Genomic DNA, 10,635 nt, shown 5'->3' on the forward strand with positions numbered 1-10,635 from the left:
GGCGAAGAAGCCCAAGAAGGTAGCAGCCAAGAAGGCCGTCGCCGCAAAGAAGTCCCCCAAGAAGGCCAAGAAGCCCGCTACACCCAAAAAGGCCGCCAAGAGCCCCAAGAAGGTGAAGAAGCCCGCCGCAGCGGCCAAGAAGGCAGCCAAGAGCCCCAAGAAGGCTACAAAGGCAGCCAAGCCCAAAGCCGCCAAGCCCAAGGCAGCCAAGGCCAAGAAGGCAGCCCCCAAGAAGAAGTAAACCTATTACAAACAGTGTTCTACTCGATACATGTTGTACCACAAAAGGCTCTTTTAAGAGCCACCCACCTCTTTCCATAGAAAGCGCATTGATTTCCATGTACTACCTGTCGTGGAAAAGAAATTACGCACACTAGGCTACTTTTACGCACACAACATTGTCCCACTCTGGGTGTGTGCGAAGGGAGAGGCATATAATAGAGGGCCAAAATGGCTCAGAAATTCGACCTCACGAGTGCACCCTCACCAGCCATTTTTATATATGAGCCACTGGGCTATTCCCGTTCAGAGGCAGGCTGCTGTGATGTGTTACAAGTGCCATGTAATAACAATAACAATACTATAGTGGCTTCGAATTGAAACGACTAGTTACCGGAGTGTAACTCCAGTTCTATGAGTGGAGCGGAGCCCCATAGGGGAGCTCTGCTCCTAGTGGTTTACCCTCTGCCCTAAGGCAGAAACAGCCTGAAGCAAAATTATGCACACACCTACAGCCAATAGGAGTACAGGTGTCCCTATATAAGGAACCCCGTTCCCTCAATCTGCCTCCCGAGATATTATCTTCAGCGAGACTAGAGAGGGTTGGTAGGGCCTTAAGTCCTATGGGGCTCCGCTCCACTCATAGAACTGGAGTTACACTCCGGTAACTAGTCGTTCTATATCGTGGAGCTCCGCCCCATAGGGGAGCTCTGCTCCTAGTGGTTTAAGGCGGAGCGAAACGCTCCAAAATGTACTCCCTGCCGAGCCTAACACTTCTCATTAAAAAATGAAAAAAGGTCAAGCCCAGCAATGGCTGCAACCAATTCCCGCAGTACTGCGACTAAAAAACCCATTAGGGCGTCACAATATACCGCGTCATCGGTTATAGACCCGCCCCATCTAGCTCAATGACAATGTCAATGGCTATTGGGCAGATCAATAGAATAGACGCCGTGCTAATCTGACTAGCAGATAGCCGTGCCTCAATATTCTATGACAACACTATTATCCACTAATGGAATGACATAAAATGTCACTCTACATTATATGTCCAATAGCCCGCCTTACTCACTCAATGGAACCCAGAGATTAGTAGGCAGGGACAAAATATACCAGTCATACTAAACTGAACCTCAGATAGATGACCCCACATTCTGTCCACTTAATACATGTTTCTATATGCTGACACTGTCAGCCAGGAGACATGCCACAGAATATGCTCTTCATCCAAAGCGGACCTGATAGAGACCAGTCTATCATCCTGCTTCTCCCTCCTCTACCTCAAGATTCCCCTTCAGCTGTGCTGAGTGCAATCGAGATTGGAGTTCTATATCGTGGAGCTCCGCCCCATAGGGGAGCTATGCTCCTAGTGGTTTACCCTCTGCCCTAGGGCAGAACAGCCTGAAGCAAATTTATGCACACACCTACAGCCAATAGGAGTACAGGTGTCCCTATATAAGGAACCCGGTTCCCTCAATCTGCCTCCCATTATCTTCAGCGACTGGACTAGAGAAGAAGCCTAGAAGACTCAGGAAGATTTTCGTCGTTGATATCCAGCCATCAACGTCTTCCTAAATGAGCGCACCAACATATCCACCCCCAAAGGCCCTTTTCAGGGCCCTTTGTCGATGTACTACCATGGCCGTTACGGACCCCCACGACCTATGTTTCGTGTGCTTGGGACCGCAACACGCCAAGGATGGTCTCGACATCCCTCCTAATTGCGCCTCCTGCGCCCTCCTTCCTGTGAAGGAGAGGAAGCAGCGCTGGGCGTTTTTTAGAGAGGACGTCCCTCTGGATGATGCCCTGTCCACACTCGCCTCCGCTTCGGAGATATCTGGGGACAGTGCAGAATCGGAGGATGACAAGGAGGGCGCCGAGAGGGATGTCCCAGTGGGACAATCCCATACTCCGGCACCTGCCTTCAAGACCCCCTCTCTAGCAGAGAGCGTGAGGTCTGAGGGATCCTTGTGCGATGATGACATGGGCTCTGTTAGGTCAGAAGCCCTGTCCTTCGCAGCAGCCTCTCTGCGTTCCGACTTTCCGGAACTCATTGAGAAGGCGACCAAACGACTGGAGATTGCGCTGCCCCCAGCTCCCCTCCCTATGGAAGTGGATCTGATGGAGGGCGGCCCTTACTCTAAACCAAGGAGAGCAGCGGAGCCAATGGCTCCAGCATTGCCCTCCCTTGGTAAATATGTCGAGGGCTCGTGGGGGACACCCCTGGCGGCGCGTTCGCCGGCCAGGGCGTACACCCCATTCACCAGAGTGAACGGATACGAGTGGGCAGCTAGGGGAATCCCCAGGCTCGAAGGCGCCATGACGGCGTTCTTAGTGCCGGGTTCGAGTCCCTGGGCCGCCTCCAAGAAGGCCACTCTGCCAGCGCAGAAGGACAGGTTCACAGCCACTTTGGCTGAGAAATCCTTCACGCTGGGAGCTCAGAGCGTAGCGGCGGCAAACAACATCGCCATCCTCGCGGCCTCCCTATCCCGTCTTACGACAGGAAGGTCTGAGTTGACCAGCGAGGAGGTGGAGGAGGCCTCCAGGATTTCTGGAGCCATTCTCCACCTGACACAGGCGGTAGCCATCTGTGCGGGCAGGACCATGGCCACTTCGGTGGTCACGGAGAGACACCTCTGGCTGTCCATGACAGCTATGAAGGAGACTGATAGAGCTTCATTGCTCAACGCCCCCGTCTCCAGCGAAGGGCTATTTGGCCTCGCTGTGAAAGACGCCACGGAACGGATTGCCAAGCTGGACGAGGAGAGGAGGCATCTGGCTAGACATCTGCCACTGGCGATGAAAGCCAGCAGAGCCCCGACAGCTCCGTCCACCTCGAACGCCCCCAGCAGAGCAGGGAGGCGACGGGCCAGGCGGCAGGCGCCCACCGAAGGCGGCAAGAGAGCGGGCTCGGCCCCTCCGGCAGCGACGGTGGCAGCAGCGGTCCCGCCGACCAGAGAGGTTGTCACGAAGCCGGACTGGCAGCACCGAAAGGCCTCCCAGAAGAGACGGCACTTGTGACGAGGCGAGGGGGCGAGAACGGGAGATGGCCCGGCGTACGACGCTCAAGAGCCTACTGTTCCCCCCCACCCCACTGTTCAGGGCGTGGAGGGCGTTTTATTTTATGTGAATAAAGAGCGGAGTCTCACTGACATTGTCAATGAAAGACATTTATTCCATAAGGTACAGAACACTTCACGTTCTATGGTATCCCCCCACCATCCTGAGTGTAGCTCAACCCACCTAGAGTGCGTTGCTGAGCGCGCTCAGGAGAGGAAAGGGGAAGAGGTAGCAGGGCGCAGCCTTAGCTTACCTAATAAAGATCACTTACTACAGACTCCTAGGAGCTCTGTAGTAAAGGTCTCACATAGCAGGCAGCTGCCTATGTCCCAATGTGACATGAAGGCGCAGCCGCTAGCCGGGAAGAACGCCTTGCTGCGGGCTAATGCCTCAGCCGGCGCAGTTCAGACCCGTGCGACGTTCACGGAGAGCGGGATTACCAGAGTTACAGGTGTAACCAAGGTATGGACGCCTCCGGTCTATCATGAACGTATCAATACCCATGGCTCTGAGCGCAGCCCACCACTCACTGAGTGTGTTGTAGAGCAGACGCATGAGACCAGTAAAGAGGTATTATGGCACCACCGTGTGGTACCAGTCAGAGATCACACCTTTCAGACTCAGATGAGTGCTGTAATGGATGGGTCTCAGGGCAAGCGACAGTCTCAGTCAGACAATGACGTGATGATGCAATCGCTATTCGGGGAGAGCGCGCCGTCTCAGGTTAATGCCTCAGCCAGCGCAGTTCAGAACCGTGCTGCGTTCACGGAGGGCCGGATTACTGGAGTTACAGGCGTAACTATCGTATCAAGGCCTCCGACTCACACAGAACCAGCTGATGTTTCCTCTCCCTTTCGAAGGGGGCCCACCCTGGGCTATTCCACCAACTCAGTGCTGGGGAATAGCGGCGGCGAGGGCCATAGAGGAATACAGGTCCTTCCTACTGAATGTACCACAGCTTCGTGCACGCCCGCTCTCTCTGCATTGTTGGCAGTGGCGACAAAGCTGTACCCTCTCACGCTGGCTAGAACAGACGTTAGAGAAGGGTTATGCCCTCCAATTCCGCCGAACCCCACCCCCGTTTCGGGGAGTGGTGGAAACGGTGATGAAAACGCCGGACAAAGTAGCCGCTCTGATGTCAGAGATCACGGAACTTTTGGCGAAGGAGGCGGTCACAGTAGTTCCCCGAGAGCAGAGGAACAAAGGGCTCTATTCGCCTTATTTCCTAGTGCCCAAAAAGACGGGGGGAGTGAGGCCGATTTTGGATTTACGCATTCTAAACGAAAGCATAACCAAACGGCCCTTCCGAATGCTGACGACAAAACGTCTACTGGAATGTGTCCAGAAGGGAGACTTTTGTACAAGCATAGACCTAAAGGACGCGTACTTTCATGTGCCGATTCAATCTCGCCACAGAAAGTTTCTGCGGTTCGCCTTTCAAGGGGTGGCGTACGAGTTCACGAGGATGCCGTTTGGGTACGCCCTGGCACCTCGAACCTTTTCCAAATGTGTGGAGGCGGCATTGGAACCGCTGCGTCGTCAAGGGATAAGGATATTAGCCTACCTAGACGACCTGCTAGTTCTCGCCCCGTCAGCAGAGCTGGCGTTCATGCACACGACACAGACAGTGATTCATCTCACGCGTCTGGGGTTCGCTGTGAATTGGAAAAAGAGCGCACCCTGGCCCAGTCATCAGATAGTCTACCTGGGACTACAGCTAGACACTAATGATGAGGGCGCGAATTTCGGACCCTCGAAGGGCAGCATTGGTACTAGCCCTGAGGAAGTGTCGTCCGAATCACACAGTAACGGCGCTATCGATCATGTCACTTTTGGGTCTCATGTCGGCAGCCCACTCTGTGGTACCGCTGGGGCTTCTGCACATGCGCAGAACACAGCGGTGGTTCGCCCAACTAAGACTAGACCCAGTGCGTCAACGTCATCGGTTGGTGGTGGTTCCTCTCTCGCTAAGAGCAGACCTGGACTATTGGAGGAACCCGTGCGTTCTCACGCACGTAGTCCCGATGGGCAGGGTGTCATCCTACATCCCAGTGTATACAGATGCCTGTCTGACTGGATGGGGAGGGACATGTCAGTCTCAAGCGATAGGTGGTGCATGGCCTCAATCAGGTCGGCACATAAACCTATTGGAGTTGGAAACGGTTCGACTGGTTCTGAACCACTTCGCGTCTACCCTTCGGGGTCGCAATGTGTTGGTTTGGTCAGACAACCGGACCACAGTAGCTCACATAAATCGCCAGGGAGGGGTCAGGTCTCCTGCCCTCCACAGGGCGGCAGAGGAATTGTGGCTGTGGGCTCACAAGCACCTTCGCTCGTTGAGAGCAGCGCACATTCCGGGCTACTTGAACGTAGGGGCAGATCTCATGTCAAGAGGGGGTCCTCGAGACGACGAGTGGTGTCTCCACCCAGACATTGTTCTCCAAATTTGGGAACAATTCGGGAGAGCCGAGGTGGATCTGTTCGCGTCACGTGTGAACGCACAGTGTCCCCTATGGTTCTCCCTGAGACAACAGGACGAGCCGCCATTGGGAAGAGACGCATTCGCGCACTGCCCGTGGCCGAAAGTTCTCCTGTATGCATTCCCTCCGCTGTCTTGCATTCTCCCACTGCTAGCCAGGGTGAGATCAGAGGAGCTAACAGTGATACTGATAGCGCCCGATCGCCCGGGGGCTCCGTGGTTTGCAGAGATGAGTCAGATGTTGATTGTGCCACCTTGGACAATTCCACATCGACGAGACGCGTTGAGCCAGGCGGGAGGCTCGATAGGGCAGTGGCCCATAATCGGCCAACCACTGAGGGCTTGGTTCCTGAACGGGACAGGTTGAAGCGCCGTGGGTTATCTGATGCAGTGATCAGAACCATACAGAGCGCTAGGGCCAGTTCCACTTCCAGGATGTACACGAGCAGATGGAATGTTTTCTCACAGTGGTGTAACACACAGGACGTAGACCCCATGAGCTGTCAGGTAGAGAGTGTGCTCTCATTCCTGCAGTTTATGTTTGATAAGCAGAAATCGCCCTCCACCATTCGAGTGTTTGCAGCGGCAATTTCAGCTGGTCATGAAGGGTTTAACGGGAAGAACCTGTTTAGTCATCCATTAGTGAAACGTTTTTTATTGGGAACGCGACGGCTTAGGCCAATGCCTAGAGCTACGCTGCCCCGATGGGATTTGGCTTTGGTTCTCGAAGCGCTATGTAAGTCGCCGTTCGAGCCATTGAATCAAATACCCCTCAAAATGCTGTCTATCAAGACGGCGCTGTTGCTCGCCTTGACTACCGCTAAGCGGGTCAGTGATTTGAGTGCACTATCGACGAGACCCGACTGCCTTGCCATTAATGGCGATTTGAGCAGAGCGGTGTTACGTCCCAACCCGGCATTTGTGCCGAAGGTTATTAACAGTGCATATAGATCACAGACCGTGGAACTGTGGGCTTTTTATCCCCCTCCCCATGGGGAGAGGAGTGAGAAAAAGCTTCATTGTCTGTGCCCAGTACGCGCTTTGGCGTGTTACGTTGAGCGCACAGCAGCGATTAGGTCATCGCCTCAGCTGTTTGTGTGTCACGGTGCGGCTGCATTGGGTAGACCACTTTCAAAACAGCGATTGTCTCACTGGCTTTGTGAAGGCATTGAGACGGCGTACGAGGCGGCGGGGCAACAACCGCCTCAGGGTATTAAAGCGCATTCCACTCGTGGAGTAGCAGCTTCTACTGCCCTCTTCAGAGGTACAGAGGTAGTGGATATTTGTAGAGCGGCGTCTTGGTCAACACCGTCTCCTTTTATTCGTTTCTATCTGTTGGATATGTCTTCTAACTCTTTGGCTCGATCTGTACTCAGCGTGGCTGAAGGGAGATCTTGAGAAGGAACAGAGAAAGAAAGCAGGATTGTGATCATGTTCATAAATCCGCTTTTATTAGAAGGAACATATTATGGCACGTTTTTCCAACTCTTTAGCTCGGTCGGCTTTCAGCAGAGCTGAAAGGCGATTTTGAGCTGAAAAAGAGAGGACAGAGCAGGATCTTGGACAGGTTCCAATCAGGTCCGCCTTGGTTAGGAAAACGTGTTATGTCAGCATGTCTCTTGACTCAGGGTTAGTACATAGAGACATGTATTGAACACAGAATATTGAGGCACGGCTAGCTGCTGGTACAGTTTAGCATGGCGTCTATTCTGATGATCTGCCCACTAGCCATTGGCATTGCCATTGAGATAGATGGGGCGGGTCTATAACCAATGACGCGGTATATTGTGACGCCTTAATGGGTTTCTTAGTCGCAGTACTGCGGGAATTGGTTGCAGCCATTGCTGGGCTTGACATTTCTTCATTTTTTAATGGGAAGTGTTAGGCTCGGCAGGGAGTACATTTTGGAGCGTTTCGCTCCGCCTTAAACCACTAGGAGCATAGCTCCCCTATGGGGCGGAGCTCCACGATATAGAACGATTAGTTACCGGAGTGTAACTCCAGTTCTATGAGTGGAGCGGAGCCCCATAGGACTTAAGGCCCTACCGACCCTCTCTAGTCTCGCTGAAGATAATATCTCGGGAGGCAGATTGAGGGAACCGGGTTCCTTATATAGGGACACCTGTACTCCTATTGGCTGTAGGTGTGTGCATAAATTTGCTTCAGGCTGTTCTGCCCTAGGGCAGAGGGTAAACCACTAGGAGCATAGCTCCCCTATGGGGCTCCGCTCCACTCATAGAACTGGAGTTACACTCCGGTAACTAATCGTTTAAAAGGCTTATCCTTGACATAAGTCTTCCTAACCAGAGCGGACCTGATTGGAACCTGTCCAAGGTCCTGCTCTGTCCTCTTTTTCTAGCTCAAGAACGCCTTTCAGCTCTGCTGAAATTCGATCGAACAAAAGAGTTAGAAAACATGTCCATAATATGTTACTTCTAATAAAAGCGGACTTATGAACTTATTCACAATCCTGCTTTCTTTCTCTATTCTGCTCATGATCTCCCTTCAGCCACGCTGAGTACAGACCGAGCCAAAGAGTTAGAAGACATATCCAACAGATAGAAACGGATAAAAGGAGACGGTGTCGACCATGACGCTGCTCTACAAATATCCTCTACCTCTGTTCCTCTGAAAAGAGCAGTAGAAGCTGCTACTCCACGAGTGGAGTGCGCTCTAATACCCTGAGGCGGTTGTTGCCCCGCCGCCTCGTACGCCGTCTCAATGCCTTCACAAAGCCAATGAGACAAACGCTGTTTTGAGAGTGGTCTACCCAATGCAGCCGCACCGTGACACACAAACAGCTGAGGCGATGACCTAACCGCCGCTGTGCGCCTAACGTAACACGCCAAAGCGCGTACTGGGCACAGACAGTGAAGCTTTTCCTCACTCCTCTCCCCATGGGGAGGGGGATGAAAAGCCCACAATTCCACGATCTGCGATCTATATGCACTGTTAATAACCTTCGGCACAAATGCCGGGTTAGGACGTAACACCGCTCTGCTCAGATCGCCATTAATGGCAAGGCAGTCGGGTCTCGTCGACAGTGCACACAAATCGCTGACTCGTTTAGCAGTAGTCAAGGCGAACAACAGCGCCGTCTTGATAGACAGCATCTTAAGGGGTATTTGATTCAATGGCTCGAACGGCGACTTACATAGCGCTTCGAGAACCAATGCCAAATCCCACTTGGGCAGCGTAGCTCTAGGCCTTGGCCTAAGCCGTTGCGTTCCCAATAGGAAACGTTTCACTAATGGGTGACTGAAAACACTTTTTCCGTTAAACCCTTCATGACCAGCTGAAATTGCCGCTGCAAACACTCGAATAGTGGAGGGCGATTTCTGCTTATCAAACATAGACTGTAGGAATGAGAGCACACTCTCTACCTGACAGCTCATGGGGTCCACGTCCTGTGTATCACACCATCGTGAGAAAACGTTCCATCTGCTGGTATACACCCTAGAAGTGGAACCGGCTCTTGCGCCCTGTAATGTTCTGATCACTGCATCAGACAACCCACGGCGCTTTAACCTGTCCCATTCAGGAACCAAGCCTTCAGTGGTTGGCCGATTATGGGCCATTGCCCTATCGAGCCTCCCGCCTGAGTCAACGCGTCTCGTCGATGTGGAATTGGCCAGGGTGGCGCAATTAACATCTGACTCATCTCTGCAAACCACGGAGCCCCCGGGCGATCGGGCGCTATCATTATCACTGACAGCTCCTCTGACCTCACCCTGGCTAGCAGTGGGAGAATGCAAGACAGCGGAGGGAATGCATACAGGAGAACTTTCGGCCACGGGTAGTGCGCGAATGCGTCTCTTCCCAATGGCGGTTCGTCCTGGTTTCTCAGAGAGAACCATAGGGGACACTGCGCGTTCACACGTGACGCGAACAGGTCCACCTCGGCTCTCCCGAATTGTTCCCAAATCTGTAGAACAATGTCCGGGTGCAGACACCACTCGTCGTCTCGAGGACCCCCTCTTGACATGAGGTCTGCCCCTACGTTCAAGTAGCCCGGAATGTGTGCTGCTCTCAACGAGCGAAGGTGCTTGTGAGCCCACAGCCACAATTCCACTGCCGCCCGATGAAGGGCAGGAGACCTGACCCCTCCCTGGCGGTTTATGTGAGCCACTGTGGTTCGGTTGTCTGACCAGACCAACACATCGCGACCCCGAAGGGTAGACGCGAAGTGGGTCAAGACCAGTCGCACCGTTTCCAACTCTAGGAGGTTGATGTGACGACCTGATTGAGGCCATGCACCTCCTATCGCTTGAGACTGACATGTCCCTCCCCATCCAGTCAGAGAGGCATCTGTAAACACTGGAATGTAGGATGACACCTTGCCCATCGGGACTCCGTGCGTGAGAACGCACGGGTTCCGCCAATAGTCCAGGTCTGCTCTTAGCGAGAGAGGAACCACCACCAACCGATGACGTTGACGCACTGGGTCTAGTCTTAGTTGGGCGAACCACCGCTGTGCTTTGCGCATATGCAGAAGCCCTAGCGGGACCACAGAGTGGGCTGCCGACATGAGACCCAAAAGTGACATGATCGATAGCGCCGTTACTGTGTGATTCGGACGACACTTCCTCAGGGCTAGTAACAATGCTGCCCTTCGAGGGTCCGAAATTTGTGCCCTCATCATTACAGTGTCTAGCTGTAGTCCCAGGTAGACAATCTGATGACTGGGCCAGGGTGCGCTCTTTTTCCAATTCACAGCAAACCCCAGACGCGTGAGATGAATCACTGTCTGTGTCGTGTGTGTGAACGCCAGCTCTGCTGACGGGGCGAGAATCAGCAGGTCGTCTAGGTAGGCTAATAGCCTTATCCCTTGACGACGCAGCGGTTCCAATGCCGCCTCCACACATTTGGAAAACGTT

The 10,635-nt window shown here is 53.4% G+C and overlaps 1 protein-coding gene across 1 annotated transcript in view; it reads left to right on the plus strand.

Moving 5' to 3' along the window:
- Positions 1-241, plus strand: part of LOC311120938 (histone H1-like) — a gene marked incomplete at both ends in the record, with an annotated part of 624 nt that extends 383 nt beyond the window's left edge. The window contains one exon of the mRNA XM_084195493.1: positions 1-241. This exon is cut by the window's left edge and continues 383 nt beyond it. Within this exon, the coding sequence (XP_084051619.1) occupies positions 1-241 (241 nt within the window).
- Between the last annotated feature and the right edge of the window lie 10,394 nt (positions 242-10,635).

The sequence above is a fragment of the Coregonus lavaretus genome (assembly GCF_964263955.1).
Source record: "Coregonus lavaretus genome assembly, contig: HAP1_SCAFFOLD_423, whole genome shotgun sequence".
Classification (NCBI taxonomy): domain Eukaryota; kingdom Metazoa; phylum Chordata; class Actinopteri; order Salmoniformes; family Salmonidae; genus Coregonus; species Coregonus lavaretus.